The following is a 15897-nucleotide window of genomic DNA, read 5'->3' on the forward strand; positions in this document are numbered from 1 at the left end:
ACCTTGGCGAACCTTGGCGAACCTTGGCGAACCTTGGCGAACCTTGGCGAACCTTGGCGAACCTTGGCGAACCTTGGCGAACCTTGGCGAACCTTGGCGAACCTTGGCGAACCTTGGCGAACCTTGGCGAACCTTGGCGAACCTTGGCGAACCTTAGCGAACCTTGGCGAACGATTCTTGTTGTTATTTTTGTTGTTATTTTTGTTTTTATTTTTGTTCTTATTTTTGTTCTTATTCTTGTTGTTATTTTTGTTGTTATTTTTGTTCTTATTTTTGTTCTTATTTTTGTTGTTATTTTTGTTGTTATTTTTGTTGTTATTTTTGTTGTTATTTTTGTTGTTATTTTTGTTGTTTTTGTCAACAAAACTTGGCGAACCTTGGCGAACCTTGGCGAACCTTGGCGAACCTTGGCGAACCTTGGCGAACCTTGGCGAACGATTCTTGTTGTTATTTTTGTTGTTATTTTTGTTGTTATTTTTGTTGTTATTTTTGTTCTTATTCTTGTTGTTATTTTTGTTGTTATTTTTGTTGTTATATTTGTTGTTATTTTTTTGTTATTTTTGTTGTTATTTTTGTTGTTATTTTTGTTGTTATTTTTGTTGTTATTTTTGTTGTTATATTTGTTGTTATTTTTTTGTTATTTTTGTTCTTGTTCTTATTCTTGTTCTTTTTTTTGTTCTTATTTATGTTAATATTTTTGTTCTTATTTTAGTTCTTATTTTTGTTGTTATTTTTGTTCTTATTTTTGTTCTTATTTTTGTTCTTATTTTTGTTGTTATTTTTGTTGTTATTGTCAACAAAACTTGGCGAACCTTGGCGAACCTTGGCGAACCTTGGCGAACCTTGGCGAACCTTGGCGAACCTTGGCGAACGATTCTTGTTGTTATTTTTGTTGTTATTTTTGTTGTTATTTTTGTTGTTATTTTTGTTCTTATTCTTGTTGTTATTTTTGTTGTTATTTTTGTTGTTATATTTGTTGTTATTTTTTTGTTATTTTTGTTGTTATTTTTGTTGTTATTGTCAACAAAACTTGGCGAACCTTTGCGAACCTTGGCGAACCTTGGCGAACCTTGGCGAACCTTGGCGAACCTTGGCGAACCTTGGCGAACCTTGGCGAACCTTGGCGAACCTTGGCGAACCTTGGCGAACCTTGGCGAACCTTGGCGAACCTTGGCGAACCTTGGCGAACCTTGGCGAACCTTGGCGAACCTTGGCGAACCTTGGCGAACCTTGGCGAACCTTGGCGAACCTTGGCGAACCTTGGCGAACCTTGGCGAACCTTGGCGAACCTTGGCGAACCTTGGCGAACCTTGGCGAACCTTGGCGAACCTTGGCGAACCTTGGCGAACCTTGGCGAACCTTGGCGAACCTTGGCGAACCTTGGCGAACCTTGGCGAACCTTGGCGAACCTTGGCGAACCTTGGCGAACCTTGGCGAACCTTGGCGAACCTTGGCGAACCTTGGCGAACCTTGGCGAACCTTGGCGAACCTTGGCGAACCTTGGCGAACCTTGGCGAACCTTGGCGAACCTTGGCGAACCTTGGCGAACCTTGGCGAACCTTGGCGAACCTTGGCGAACCTTGGCGAACCTTGGCGAACCTTGGCGAACCTTGGCGAACCTTGGCGAACCTTGGCGAACCTTGGCGAACCTTGGCGAACCTTGGCGAACCTTGGCGAACCTTGGCGAACCTTGGCGAACCTTGGCGAACCTTGGCGAACCTTGGCGAACCTTGGCGAACCTTGGCGAACCTTGGCGAACCTTGGCGAACCTTGGCGAACCTTGGCGAACCTTGGCGAACCTTGGCGAACCTTGGCGAACCTTGGCGAACCTTGGCGAACCTTGGCGAACCTTGGCGAACCTTGGCGAACCTTGGCGAACCTTGGCGAACCTTGGCGAACCTTGGCGAACCTTGGCGAACCTTGGCGAACCTTGGCGAACCTTGGCGAACCTTGGCGAACCTTGGCGAACCTTGGCGAACCTTGGCGAACCTTGGCGAACCTTGGCGAACCTTGGCGAACCTTGGCGAACCTTGGCGAACCTTGGCGAACCTTGGCGAACCTTGGCGAACCTTGGCGAACCTTGGCGAACCTTGGCGAACCTTGGCGAACCTTGGCGAACCTTGGCGAACCTTGGCGAACCTTGGCGAACCTTGGCGAACCTTGGCGAACCTTGGCGAACCTTGGCGAACCTTGGCGAACCTTGGCGAACCTTGGCGAACCTTGGCGAACCTTGGCGAACCTTGGCGAACCTTGGCGAACCTTGGCGAACCTTGGCGAACCTTGGCGAACCTTGGCGAACCTTGGCGAACCTTGGCGAACCTTGGCGAACCTTGGCGAACCTTGGCGAACCTTGGCGAACCTTGGCGAACCTTGGCGAACCTTGGCGAACCTTGGCGAACCTTGGCGAACCTTGGCGAACCTTGGCGAACCTTGGCGAACCTTGGCGAACCTTGGCGAACCTTGGCGAACCTTGGCGAACCTTGGCGAACCTTGGCGAACCTTGGCGAACCTTGGCGAACCTTGGCGAACCTTGGCGAACCTTGGCGAACCTTGGCGAACCTTGGCGAACCTTGGCGAACCTTGGCGAACCTTGGCGAACCTTGGCGAACCTTGGCGAACCTTGGCGAACCTTGGCGAACCTTGGCGAACCTTGGCGAACCTTGGCGAACCTTGGCGAACCTTGGCGAACCTTGGCGAACCTTGGCGAACCTTGGCGAACCTTGGCGAACCTTGGCGAACCTTGGCGAACCTTGGCGAACCTTGGCGAACCTTGGCGAACCTTGGCTAACCTTGGCGAACCTTGGCGAACCTTGGCGAACCTTGGCGAACCTTGGCGAACCTTGGCGAACCTTGGCGAACCTTGGCGAACCTTGGCGAACCTTGGCGAACCTTGGCGAACCTTGGCGAACCTTGGCGAACCCTGGCGAACCTTGGCGAACCTTGGCGAACCTTGGTTAACCTTGGCGAACCTTGGCGAACCTTGGCGAACCTTGGCGAACCTTGGCGAACCTTGGCGAACCTTGGCGAACCTTGGCGAACGATTCTTGTTGTTATTTTTGTTGTTATTTTTGTTGTTATTTTTGTTGTTATTTTTGTTCTTATTCTTGTTGTTATTTTTGTTGTTATTTTTGTTGTTATTTTTGTTGTTATTTTTTTGTTATTTTTGTTGTTATTTTTGTTGTTATTTTTGTTGTTATTTTTGTTGTTATTTTTGTTGTTATATTTGTTGTTATTTTTTTGTTATTTTTGTTCTTGTTCTTATTCTTGTTCTTTTTTTTGTTCTTATTTATGTTAATATTTTTGTTCTTATTTTAGTTCTTATTTTTGTTGTTATTTTTGTTCTTATTTTTGTTCTTATTTTTGTTCTTATTTTTGTTCTTATTTTTGTTGTTATTTTTGTTGTTATTGTCAACAAAACTTGGCGAACCTTGGCGAACCTTGGCGAACCTTGGCGAACCTTGGCGAACCTTGGCGAACCTTGGCGAACGATTCTTGTTGTTATTTTTGTTGTTATTTTTGTTGTTATTTTTGTTGTTATTTTTGTTCTTATTCTTGTTGTTATTTTTGTTGTTATTTTTGTTGTTATATTTGTTGTTATTTTTTTGTTATTTTTGTTGTTATTTTTGTTGTTATTGTCAACAAAACTTGGCGAACCTTTGCGAACCTTGGCGAACCTTGGCGAACCTTGGCGAACCTTGGCGAACCTTGGCGAACCTTGGCGAACCTTGGCGAACCTTGGCGAACCTTGGCGAACCTTGGCGAACGATTCTTGTTGTTATTTTTGTTGTTATTTTTGTTGTTATTTTTGTTGTTATTTTTGTTCTTATTCTTGTTGTTATTTTTGTTGTTATTTTTGTTGTTATATTTGTTGTTATTTTTTTGTTATTTTTGTTGTTATTTTTGTTGTTATTTTAGTTGTTATTTTTGTTGTTATTTTTGTTGTTATATTTGTTGTTATTTTTTTGTTATTTTTGTTCTTGTTCTTATTCTTGTTCTTTTTTTTGTTCTTATTTATGTTAATATTTTTGTTCTTATTTTAGTTCTTATTTTTGTTGTTATTTTGTTCTTATTTTTGTTCTTATTTTTGTTCTTATTTTTGTTGTTATTTTTGTTGTTATTGTCAACAAAACTTGGCGAACCTTGGCGAACCTTGGCGAACCTTGGCGAACCTTGGCGAACCTTGGCGAACCTTGGCGAACCTTGGCGAACGATTCTTGTTGTTATTTTTGTTGTTATTTTTGTTGTTATTTTTGTTGTTATTTTTGTTCTTATTCTTGTTGTTATTTTTGTTGTTATTTTTGTTGTTATATTTGTTGTTATTTTTTTGTTATTTTTGTTGTTATTTTTGTCGTTATTGTCAACAAAACTTGGCGAACCTTTGCGAACCTTGGCGAACCTTGGCGAACCTTGGCGAACCTTGGCGAACCTTGGCGAACCTTGGCGAACCTTGGCGAACCTTGGCGAACCTTGGCGAACCTTGGCGAACCTTGGCGAACCTTGGCGAACCTTGGCGAACCTTGGCGAACCTTGGCGAACCTTGGCGAACCTTGGCGAACCTTGGCGAACCTTGGCGAACCTTGGCGAACCTTGGCGAACCTTGGCGAACCTTGGCGAACCTTGGCGAACCTTGGCGAACCTTGGCGAACCTTGGCGAACCTTGGCGAACCTTGGCGAACCTTGGCGAACCTTGGCGAACCTTGGCGAACCTTGGCGAACCTTGGCGAACCTTGGCGAACCTTGGCGAACCTTGGCGAACCTTGGCGAACCTTGGCGAACCTTGGCGAACCTTGGCGAACCTTGGCGAACCTTGGCGAACCTTGGCGAACCTTGGCGAACCTTGGCGAACCTTGGCGAACCTTGGCGAACCTTGGCGAACCTTGGCGAACCTTGGCGAACCTTGGCGAACCTTGGCGAACCTTGGCGAACCTTGGCGAACCTTGGCGAACCTTGGCGAACCTTGGCGAACCTTGGCGAACCTTGGCGAACCTTGGCGAACCTTGGCGAACCTTGGCGAACCTTAGCGAACCTTGGCGAACGATTCTTGTTGTTATTTTTGTTGTTATTTTTGTTTTTATTTTTGTTCTTATTTTTGTTCTTATTCTTGTTGTTATTTTTGTTGTTATTTTTGTTCTTATTTTTGTTCTTATTTTTGTTGTTATTTTTGTTGTTATTTTTGTTGTTATTTTTGTTGTTATTTTTGTTGTTATTTTTGTTGTTTTTGTCAACAAAACTTGGCGAACCTTGGCGAACCTTGGCGAACCTTGGCGAACCTTGGCGAACCTTGGCGAACCTTGGCGAACCTTGGCGAACGATTCTTGTTGTTATTTTTGTTGTTATTTTTGTTGTTATTTTTGTTGTTATTTTTGTTCTTATTCTTGTTGTTATTTTTGTTGTTATTTTTGTTGTTATATTTGTTGTTATTTTTTTGTTATTTTTGTTGTTATTTTTGTTGTTATTTTTGTTGTTATTTTTGTTGTTATTTTTGTTGTTATATTTGTTGTTATTTTTTTGTTATTTTTGTTCTTGTTCTTATTCTTGTTCTTTTTTTTGTTCTTATTTATGTTAATATTTTTGTTCTTATTTTAGTTCTTATTTTTGTTGTTATTTTTGTTCTTATTTTTGTTCTTATTTTTGTTCTTATTTTTGTTGTTATTTTTGTTGTTATTGTCAACAAAACTTGGCGAACCTTGGCGAACCTTGGCGAACCTTGGCGAACCTTGGCGAACCTTGGCGAACCTTGGCGAACGATTCTTGTTGTTATTTTTGTTGTTATTTTTGTTGTTATTTTTGTTGTTATTTTTGTTCTTATTCTTGTTGTTATTTTTGTTGTTATTTTTGTTGTTATATTTGTTGTTATTTTTTTGTTATTTTTGTTGTTATTTTTGTTGTTATTGTCAACAAAACTTGGCGAACCTTTGCGAACCTTGGCGAACCTTGGCGAACCTTGGCGAACCTTGGCGAACCTTGGCGAACCTTGGCGAACCTTGGCGAACCTTGGCGAACCTTGGCGAACCTTGGCGAACCTTGGCGAACCTTGGCGAACCTTGGCGAACCTTGGCGAACCTTGGCGAACCTTGGCGAACCTTGGCGAACCTTGGCGAACCTTGGCGAACCTTGGCGAACCTTGGCGAACCTTGGCGAACCTTGGCGAACCTTGGCGAACCTTGGCGAACCTTGGCGAACCTTGGCGAACCTTGGCGAACCTTGGCGAACCTTGGCGAACCTTGGCGAACCTTGGCGAACCTTGGCGAACCTTGGCGAACCTTGGCGAACCTTGGCGAACCTTGGCGAACCTTGGCGAACCTTGGCGAACCTTGGCGAACCTTGGCGAACCTTGGCGAACCTTGGCGAACCTTGGCGAACCTTGGCGAACCTTGGCGAACCTTGGCGAACCTTGGCGAACCTTGGCGAACCTTGGCGAACCTTGGCGAACCTTGGCGAACCTTGGCGAACCTTGGCGAACCTTGGCGAACCTTGGCGAACCTTGGCGAACCTTGGCGAACCTTGGCGAACCTTGGCGAACCTTGGCGAACCTTGGCGAACCTTGGCGAACCTTGGCGAACCTTGGCGAACCTTGGCGAACCTTGGCGAACCTTGGCGAACCTTGGCGAACCTTGGCGAACCTTGGCGAACCTTGGCGAACCTTGGCGAACCTTGGCGAACCTTGGCGAACCTTGGCGAACCTTGGCGAACCTTGGCGAACCTTGGCGAACCTTGGCGAACCTTGGCGAACCTTGGCGAACCTTGGCGAACCTTGGCGAACCTTGGCGAACCTTGGCGAACCTTGGCGAACCTTGGCGAACCTTGGCGAACCTTGGCGAACCTTGGCGAACCTTGGCGAACCTTGGCGAACCTTGGCGAACCTTGGCGAACCTTGGCGAACCTTGGCGAACCTTGGCGAACCTTGGCGAACCTTGGCGAACCTTGGCGAACCTTGGCGAACCTTGGCGAACCTTGGCGAACCTTGGCTAACCTTGGCGAACCTTGGCGAACCTTGGCGAACCTTGGCGAACCTTGGCGAACCTTGGCGAACCTTGGCGAACCTTGGCGAACCTTGGCGAACCTTGGCGAACCTTGGCGAACCTTGGCGAACCTTGGCGAACCCTGGCGAACCTTGGCGAACCTTGGCGAACCTTGGTTAACCTTGGCGAACCTTGGCGAACCTTGGCGAACCTTGGCGAACCTTGGCGAACCTTGGCGAACCTTGGCGAACCTTGGCGAACGATTCTTGTTGTTATTTTTGTTGTTATTTTTGTTGTTATTTTTGTTGTTATTTTTGTTCTTATTCTTGTTGTTATTTTTGTTGTTATTTTTGTTGTTATATTTGTTGTTATTTTTTTGTTATTTTTGTTGTTATTTTTGTTGTTATTTTTGTTGTTATTTTTGTTGTTATTTTTGTTGTTATATTTGTTGTTATTTTTTTGTTATTTTTGTTCTTGTTCTTATTCTTGTTCTTTTTTTTGTTCTTATTTATGTTAATATTTTTGTTCTTATTTTAGTTCTTATTTTTGTTGTTATTTTTGTTCTTATTTTTGTTCTTATTTTTGTTCTTATTTTTGTTCTTATTTTTGTTGTTATTTTTGTTGTTATTGTCAACAAAACTTGGCGAACCTTGGCGAACCTTGGCGAACCTTGGCGAACCTTGGCGAACCTTGGCGAACCTTGGCGAACGATTCTTGTTGTTATTTTTGTTGTTATTTTTGTTGTTATTTTTGTTGTTATTTTTGTTCTTATTCTTGTTGTTATTTTTGTTGTTATTTTTGTTGTTATATTTGTTGTTATTTTTTTGTTATTTTTGTTGTTATTTTTGTTGTTATTGTCAACAAAACTTGGCGAACCTTTGCGAACCTTGGCGAACCTTGGCGAACCTTGGCGAACCTTGGCGAACCTTGGCGAACCTTGGCGAACCTTGGCGAACCTTGGCGAACCTTGGCGAACCTTGGCGAACGATTCTTGTTGTTATTTTTGTTGTTATTTTTGTTGTTATTTTTGTTGTTATTTTTGTTCTTATTCTTGTTGTTATTTTTGTTGTTATTTTTGTTGTTATATTTGTTGTTATTTTTTTGTTATTTTTGTTGTTATTTTTGTTGTTATTTTAGTTGTTATTTTTGTTGTTATTTTTGTTGTTATATTTGTTGTTATTTTTTTGTTATTTTTGTTCTTGTTCTTATTCTTGTTCTTTTTTTTGTTCTTATTTATGTTAATATTTTTGTTCTTATTTTAGTTCTTATTTTTGTTGTTATTTTGTTCTTATTTTTGTTCTTATTTTTGTTCTTATTTTTGTTGTTATTTTTGTTGTTATTGTCAACAAAACTTGGCGAACCTTGGCGAACCTTGGCGAACCTTGGCGAACCTTGGCGAACCTTGGCGAACCTTGGCGAACCTTGGCGAACGATTCTTGTTGTTATTTTTGTTGTTATTTTTGTTGTTATTTTTGTTGTTATTTTTGTTCTTATTCTTGTTGTTATTTTTGTTGTTATTTTTGTTGTTATATTTGTTGTTATTTTTTTGTTATTTTTGTTGTTATTTTTGTCGTTATTGTCAACAAAACTTGGCGAACCTTTGCGAACCTTGGCGAACCTTGGCGAACCTTGGCGAACCTTGGCGAACCTTGGCGAACCTTGGCGAACCTTGGCGAACCTTGGCGAACCTTGGCGAACCTTGGCGAACCTTGGCGAACCTTGGCGAACCTTGGCGAACCTTGGCGAACCTTGGCGAACCTTGGCGAACCTTGGCGAACCTTGGCGAACCTTGGCGAACCTTGGCGAACCTTGGCGAACCTTGGCGAACCTTGGCGAACCTTGGCGAACCTTGGCGAACCTTGGCGAACCTTGGCGAACCTTGGCGAACCTTGGCGAACCTTGGCGAACCTTGGCGAACCTTGGCGAACCTTGGCGAACCTTGGCGAACCTTGGCGAACCTTGGCGAACCTTGGCGAACCTTGGCGAACCTTGGCGAACCTTGGCGAACCTTGGCGAACCTTGGCGAACCTTGGCGAACCTTGGCGAACCTTGGCGAACCTTGGCGAACCTTGGCGAACCTTGGCGAACCTTGGCGAACCTTGGCGAACCTTGGCGAACCTTGGCGAACCTTGGCGAACCTTGGCGAACCTTGGCGAACCTTGGCGAACCTTGGCGAACCTTGGCGAACCTTGGCGAACCTTGGCGAACCTTGGCGAACCTTGGCGAACCTTGGCGAACCTTGGCGAACCTTGGCGAACCTTGGCGAACCTTGGCGAACCTTGGCGAACCTTGGCGAACCTTGGCGAACCTTGGCGAACCTTGGCGAACCTTGGCGAACCTTGGCGAACCTTGGCGAACCTTGGCGAACCTTGGCGAACCTTGGCGAACCTTGGCGAACCTTGGCGAACCTTGGCGAACCTTGGCGAACCTTGGCGAACCTTGGCGAACCTTGGCGAACCTTGGCGAACCTTGGCGAACCTTGGCGAACCTTGGCGAACCTTGGCGAACCTTGGCGAACCTTGGCGAACCTTGGCGAACCTTGGCGAACCTTGGCGAACCTTGGCGAACCTTGGCGAACCTTGGCGAACCTTGGCGAACCTTGGCGAACCTTGGCGAACCTTGGCGAACCTTGGCGAACCTTGGCGAACCTTGGCGAACCTTGGCGAACCTTGGCGAACCTTGGCGAACCTTGGCGAACCTTGGCGAACCTTGGCGAACCTTGGCGAACCTTGGCGAACCTTGGCGAACCTTGGCGAACCTTGGCGAACCTTGGCGAACCTTGGCGAACCTTGGCGAACCTTGGCGAACCTTGGCGAACCTTGGCGAACCTTGGCGAACCTTGGCGAACCTTGGCGAACCTTGGCGAACCTTGGCGAACCTTGGCGAACCTTGGCGAACCTTGGCGAACCTTGGCGAACCTTGGCGAACCTTGGCGAACCTTGGCGAACCTTGGCGAACCTTGGCGAACCTTGGCGAACCTTGGCGAACCTTGGCGAACCTTGGCGAACCTTGGCGAACCTTGGCGAACCTTGGCGAACCTTGGCGAACCTTGGCGAACCTTGGCGAACCTTGGCGAACCTTGGCGAACCTTGGCGAACCTTGGCGAACCTTGGCGAACCTTGGCGAACCTTGGCGAACCTTGGCGAACCTTGGCGAACCTTGGCGAACCTTGGCGAACCTTGGCGAACCTTGGCGAACCTTGGCGAACCTTGGCGAACCTTGGCGAACCTTGGCGAACCTTGGCGAACCTTGGCGAACCTTGGCGAACCTTGGCGAACCTTGGCGAACCTTGGCGAACCTTGGCGAACCTTGGCGAACCTTGGCGAACCTTGGCGAACCTTGGCGAACCTTGGCGAACCTTGGCGAACCTTGGCGAACCTTGGCGAACCTTAGCGAACCTTGGCGAACGATTCTTGTTGTTATTTTTGTTGTTATTTTTGTTTTTATTTTTGTTCTTATTTTTGTTCTTATTCTTGTTGTTATTTTTGTTGTTATTTTTGTTCTTATTTTTGTTCTTATTTTTGTTGTTATTTTTGTTGTTATTTTTGTTGTTATTTTTGTTGTTATTTTTGTTGTTATTTTTGTTGTTTTTGTCAACAAAACTTGGCGAACCTTGGCGAACCTTGGCGAACCTTGGCGAACCTTGGCGAACCTTGGCGAACCTTGGCGAACCTTGGCGAACGATTCTTGTTGTTATTTTTGTTGTTATTTTTGTTGTTATTTTTGTTGTTATTTTTGTTCTTATTCTTGTTGTTATTTTTGTTGTTATTTTTGTTGTTATATTTGTTGTTATTTTTTTGTTATTTTTGTTGTTATTTTTGTTGTTATTTTTGTTGTTATTTTTGTTGTTATTTTTGTTGTTATATTTGTTGTTATTTTTTTGTTATTTTTGTTCTTGTTCTTATTCTTGTTCTTTTTTTTGTTCTTATTTATGTTAATATTTTTGTTCTTATTTTAGTTCTTATTTTTGTTGTTATTTTTGTTCTTATTTTTGTTCTTATTTTTGTTCTTATTTTTGTTGTTATTTTTGTTGTTATTGTCAACAAAACTTGGCGAACCTTGGCGAACCTTGGCGAACCTTGGCGAACCTTGGCGAACCTTGGCGAACCTTGGCGAACGATTCTTGTTGTTATTTTTGTTGTTATTTTTGTTGTTATTTTTGTTGTTATTTTTGTTCTTATTCTTGTTGTTATTTTTGTTGTTATTTTTGTTGTTATATTTGTTGTTATTTTTTTGTTATTTTTGTTGTTATTTTTGTTGTTATTGTCAACAAAACTTGGCGAACCTTTGCGAACCTTGGCGAACCTTGGCGAACCTTGGCGAACCTTGGCGAACCTTGGCGAACCTTGGCGAACCTTGGCGAACCTTGGCGAACCTTGGCGAACCTTGGCGAACCTTGGCGAACCTTGGCGAACCTTGGCGAACCTTGGCGAACCTTGGCGAACCTTGGCGAACCTTGGCGAACCTTGGCGAACCTTGGCGAACCTTGGCGAACCTTGGCGAACCTTGGCGAACCTTGGCGAACCTTGGCGAACCTTGGCGAACCTTGGCGAACCTTGGCGAACCTTGGCGAACCTTGGCGAACCTTGGCGAACCTTGGCGAACCTTGGCGAACCTTGGCGAACCTTGGCGAACCTTGGCGAACCTTGGCGAACCTTGGCGAACCTTGGCGAACCTTGGCGAACCTTGGCGAACCTTGGCGAACCTTGGCGAACCTTGGCGAACCTTGGCGAACCTTGGCGAACCTTGGCGAACCTTGGCGAACCTTGGCGAACCTTGGCGAACCTTGGCGAACCTTGGCGAACCTTGGCGAACCTTGGCGAACCTTGGCGAACCTTGGCGAACCTTGGCGAACCTTGGCGAACCTTGGCGAACCTTGGCGAACCTTGGCGAACCTTGGCGAACCTTGGCGAACCTTGGCGAACCTTGGCGAACCTTGGCGAACCTTGGCGAACCTTGGCGAACCTTGGCGAACCTTGGCGAACCTTGGCGAACCTTGGCGAACCTTGGCGAACCTTGGCGAACCTTGGCGAACCTTGGCGAACCTTGGCGAACCTTGGCGAACCTTGGCGAACCTTGGCGAACCTTGGCGAACCTTGGCGAACCTTGGCGAACCTTGGCGAACCTTGGCGAACCTTGGCGAACCTTGGCGAACCTTGGCGAACCTTGGCGAACCTTGGCGAACCTTGGCGAACCTTGGCGAACCTTGGCGAACCTTGGCGAACCTTGGCGAACCTTGGCGAACCTTGGCGAACCTTGGCGAACCTTGGCGAACCTTGGCGAACCTTGGCGAACCTTGGCGAACCTTGGCGAACCTTGGCGAACCTTGGCGAACCTTGGCGAACCTTGGCGAACCTTGGCGAACCTTGGCGAACCTTGGCGAACCTTGGCGAACCTTGGCGAACCTTGGCGAACCTTGGCGAACCTTGGCGAACCTTGGCGAACCTTGGCGAACCTTGGCGAACCTTGGCGAACCTTGGCGAACCTTGGCGAACCTTGGCGAACCTTGGCGAACCTTGGCGAACCTTGGCGAACCTTGGCGAACCTTGGCGAACCTTGGCGAACCTTGGCGAACCTTGGCGAACCTTGGCGAACCTTGGCGAACCTTGGCGAACCTTGGCGAACCTTGGCGAACCTTGGCGAACCTTGGCGAACCTTGGCGAACCTTGGCGAACCTTGGCGAACCTTGGCGAACCTTGGCGAACCTTGGCGAACCTTGGCGAACCTTGGCGAACCTTGGCGAACCTTGGCGAACCTTGGCGAACCTTGGCGAACCTTGGCGAACCTTGGCGAACCTTGGCGAACCTTGGCGAACCTTGGCGAACCTTGGCGAACCTTGGCGAACCTTGGCGAACCTTGGCGAACCTTGGCGAACCTTGGCGAACCTTGGCGAACCTTGGCGAACCTTGGCGAACCTTGGCGAACCTTGGCGAACCTTGGCGAACCTTGGCGAACCTTGGCGAACCTTGGCGAACCTTGGCGAACCTTGGCGAACCTTGGCGAACCTTGGCGAACCTTGGCGAACCTTGGCGAACCTTGGCGAACCTTGGCGAACCTTGGCGAACCTTGGCGAACCTTGGCGAACCTTGGCGAACCTTGGCGAACCTTGGCGAACCTTGGCGAACCTTGGCGAACCTTGGCGAACCTTGGCGAACCTTGGCGAACCTTGGCGAACCTTGGCGAACCTTGGCGAACCTTGGCGAACCTTGGCGAACCTTGGCGAACCTTGGCGAACCTTGGCGAACCTTGGCGAACCTTGGCGAACCTTGGCGAACCTTGGCGAACCTTGGCGAACCTTGGCGAACCTTGGCGAACCTTGGCGAACCTTGGCGAACCTTGGCGAACCTTGGCGAACCTTGGCGAACCTTGGCGAACCTTGGCGAACCTTGGCGAACCTTGGCGAACCTTGGCGAACCTTGGCGAACCTTGGCGAACCTTGGCGAACCTTGGCGAACCTTGGCGAACCTTGGCGAACCTTGGCGAACCTTGGCGAACCTTGGCGAACCTTGGCGAACCTTGGCGAATCTTGGCGAATCTTGGCGAACCTTGGCGAACCTTGGCGAACCTTGGCGAATCTTGGCGAATCTTGGCGAACCTTGGCGAACCTTGGCGAACGATTCTTGTTGTTATTTTTGTTGTTATTTTTGTTGTTATATTTGTTGTTATTTTTTTGTTATTTTTGTTGTTATTTTTGTTGTTATTTTAGTTGTTATTTTTGTTGTTATTTTTGTTGTTATATTTGTTGTTATTTTTTTGTTATTATTGTTCTTGTTCTTAATCTTGTTCTTTTTTTTGTTCTTATTTGTTCACGACGGAGTCGTGATTTTGAATTTGGCGCCCGATTGTCGTTTGTTTATTTTTCGTTTTGTCTCGCCCGGAAGTCAAGACGAGTCCAAACTTGTCTTGTCCCATCCCTCTCCCGTTTACTTGTTCTAGGTGGCGCTTTTCTCGCCCCTTCCCCCGCGCCCTTTTCTATTGTGTTTATGTCACCCTACCCCTAATTCGAGGCCCAAGGAATTTCGCCTCATTTTCGCCAGTCTGGCCGTAGCAGCCCCCTTGGATGGTCAGCCTCATCGTCGTCGTTTATTTCAATTTTGTTCGTGCTGCCTCGTGCAGAATTTCATTGTGTGTTTTTCGGCTTCTTTCATCCGAAGCCATCGATTTGTACTGTTCGTGATTAATTGTATTTTGCTGTGAATACAATTCAGTGCAGCGATTGCTGCAGAGTTGGCCGGCAAAACTTGTGTTTGAGTTTTCTATCCAACATTTTATGGTGCATCGACCGGGAAAGCCTTCCCATCGTGCTTGCCGTCATTTCATCGTCATCACCAGCCTGGTAACTTTCCGTGCCGTTTCCTGTTTTTGCTGCCGTGTTCCCGTGTTCCCGTTTTGCTGTTCGGCCGATATCTTCCACGCGGTCGGTTGTTCGCGTTGCTGTACGGCCGTTATCATCCCTTCTGGCCGGTTTCTGCGTTGCTGTTCATCCGATATCTTCCCTCGTGGCCGGTTTCTGCGTTGCTGTTCGGCCGACACCATCCCCGCGGTCGTTTTTTGCTGTACGGCCGTTGTCATCCCTGTGGCCGTGTTCGCGCATCTGATCGGCCCATATCATCCCGTTGCCGTGAATCTTGGTGGCCGTGCCGCCTATTTTTTCTTCATTTATTTGTGAGTATCCGTTTGGCTGATTTGTCCGATCTGTTGAGGTTGGTCAGTCGTGGGATCGTCGGTACCTTTTAGGCGCGTCGATTCCAAGGTCATTTCTCGTCTTTCTTCTAATTTGCCCAAATTTGCGTGTGTGTTTTGCTGTACTGCTACGGCAAAGAAGAGCCAGGCCGTAATCACCATTTCCGTAAATTTTGTTTTGCATTTTTGCTACGGCAAAGAAGAGCCAGGCCGTAATTTTCCCGTAATTTCTGTGTCTTTTTTGCTGAACCGCTACGGCAAAGTGGTTCATGTCGTAATCTTCAATTTTTCATCGTTCGCGTCTTCCGTTTTCTGCTGGAGCGTTTTGGCAAAGCAATCCAGCTTATCATCGTTCATCGACTTTTTTGTTTTGTCTTTTTGCTGCTGAACCGCTACGGCAAAGTGGTTCACATCGTAATCTTTAATTATTTCCATCGCGCGCGCTGACTTTTCGTCCCTTTTTGCTGCTGGATCGCCACAACAAGCTGTCCAGCTAACTCATCATCGCGCGTCTACTTCTCGTTTCTTCTTTTTTGATGCTGGATTGACACGGCAAGCTGTCCAGCTCATCATCGTCGTTTTCGCTTCGTCCGTTTGTTGCTGGATTGCTTCGGCAAAGCCGTCCGGCTCGTAATCGTTCATCGTATACTTTCGATTCGTCTTCTTGTGCTGCTGGATCGACAAGGCAAGCTGTCCAGCTCACTCATCGTTAATCTTCGACTCGTCTTTCGTCCGTTTATTGCTGGATTGCTTCGGCAAAGCCGTCCGGCTCATAATCGATAATCGTCTACCTTTCGTCTCGTCCGTCTGCTGCTGGATCACTTTGGCAAAGTTGTCCAGCTCGTCATCGTTCATCGTATATTTTTCGTTCCGTCTTTTTGCTGCTGGATCGCCACACAAGCTGTCCAGCTCACTTGTCATCGTCGACTTTTCGTTTCTTCTTTTTGATGCTGGATCGCTTCGGCAAAGTTGCCCAGCTCATAATCGTTCCTCATTTATTATTCGTATCGTCTTTTCGTCGCTGGATCGCCACGAAAGCTATCCAGCTCATCATCGTACCCCGTCTACTTTTCGTTTCATCTGTTCACTGCTGGATCGCTTCGGCAAAGTTGCCCAGCTCATAATCGTCCCTCGTATATTATTCGTCTCGTCTTTTCGTCGCTGGATCGCCACACAAAGCTATCCAGCCCACTCATCGATCGTCTATTTTTTCATTGCGTTTTTTTTCTGCTAGATCGCTTCGGCAAAGCGG

General features: G+C 46.5%; 1 protein-coding gene across 1 annotated transcript in view; it reads left to right on the forward strand.

Annotated features, from left to right (window-relative positions):
• LOC124329461 (vascular endothelial growth factor receptor 1-like) overlaps positions 1 to 14302 on the forward strand; it is a 56662-nt gene extending 42360 nt beyond the window's left edge. Inside the window, exon 9 of the mRNA XM_046788521.1 lies at positions 14171 to 14302. Within this exon, the coding sequence (XP_046644477.1) occupies positions 14171 to 14302 (132 nt within the window). The remainder of the gene's footprint in view (positions 1 to 14170) is intronic.
• The last annotated feature ends 1595 nt before the right edge of the window (positions 14303 to 15897 follow it).

The sequence above is a fragment of the Daphnia pulicaria genome, chromosome 3 (assembly GCF_021234035.1).
Source record: "Daphnia pulicaria isolate SC F1-1A chromosome 3, SC_F0-13Bv2, whole genome shotgun sequence".
In the NCBI taxonomy this organism is placed as follows: domain Eukaryota; kingdom Metazoa; phylum Arthropoda; class Branchiopoda; order Diplostraca; family Daphniidae; genus Daphnia; species Daphnia pulicaria.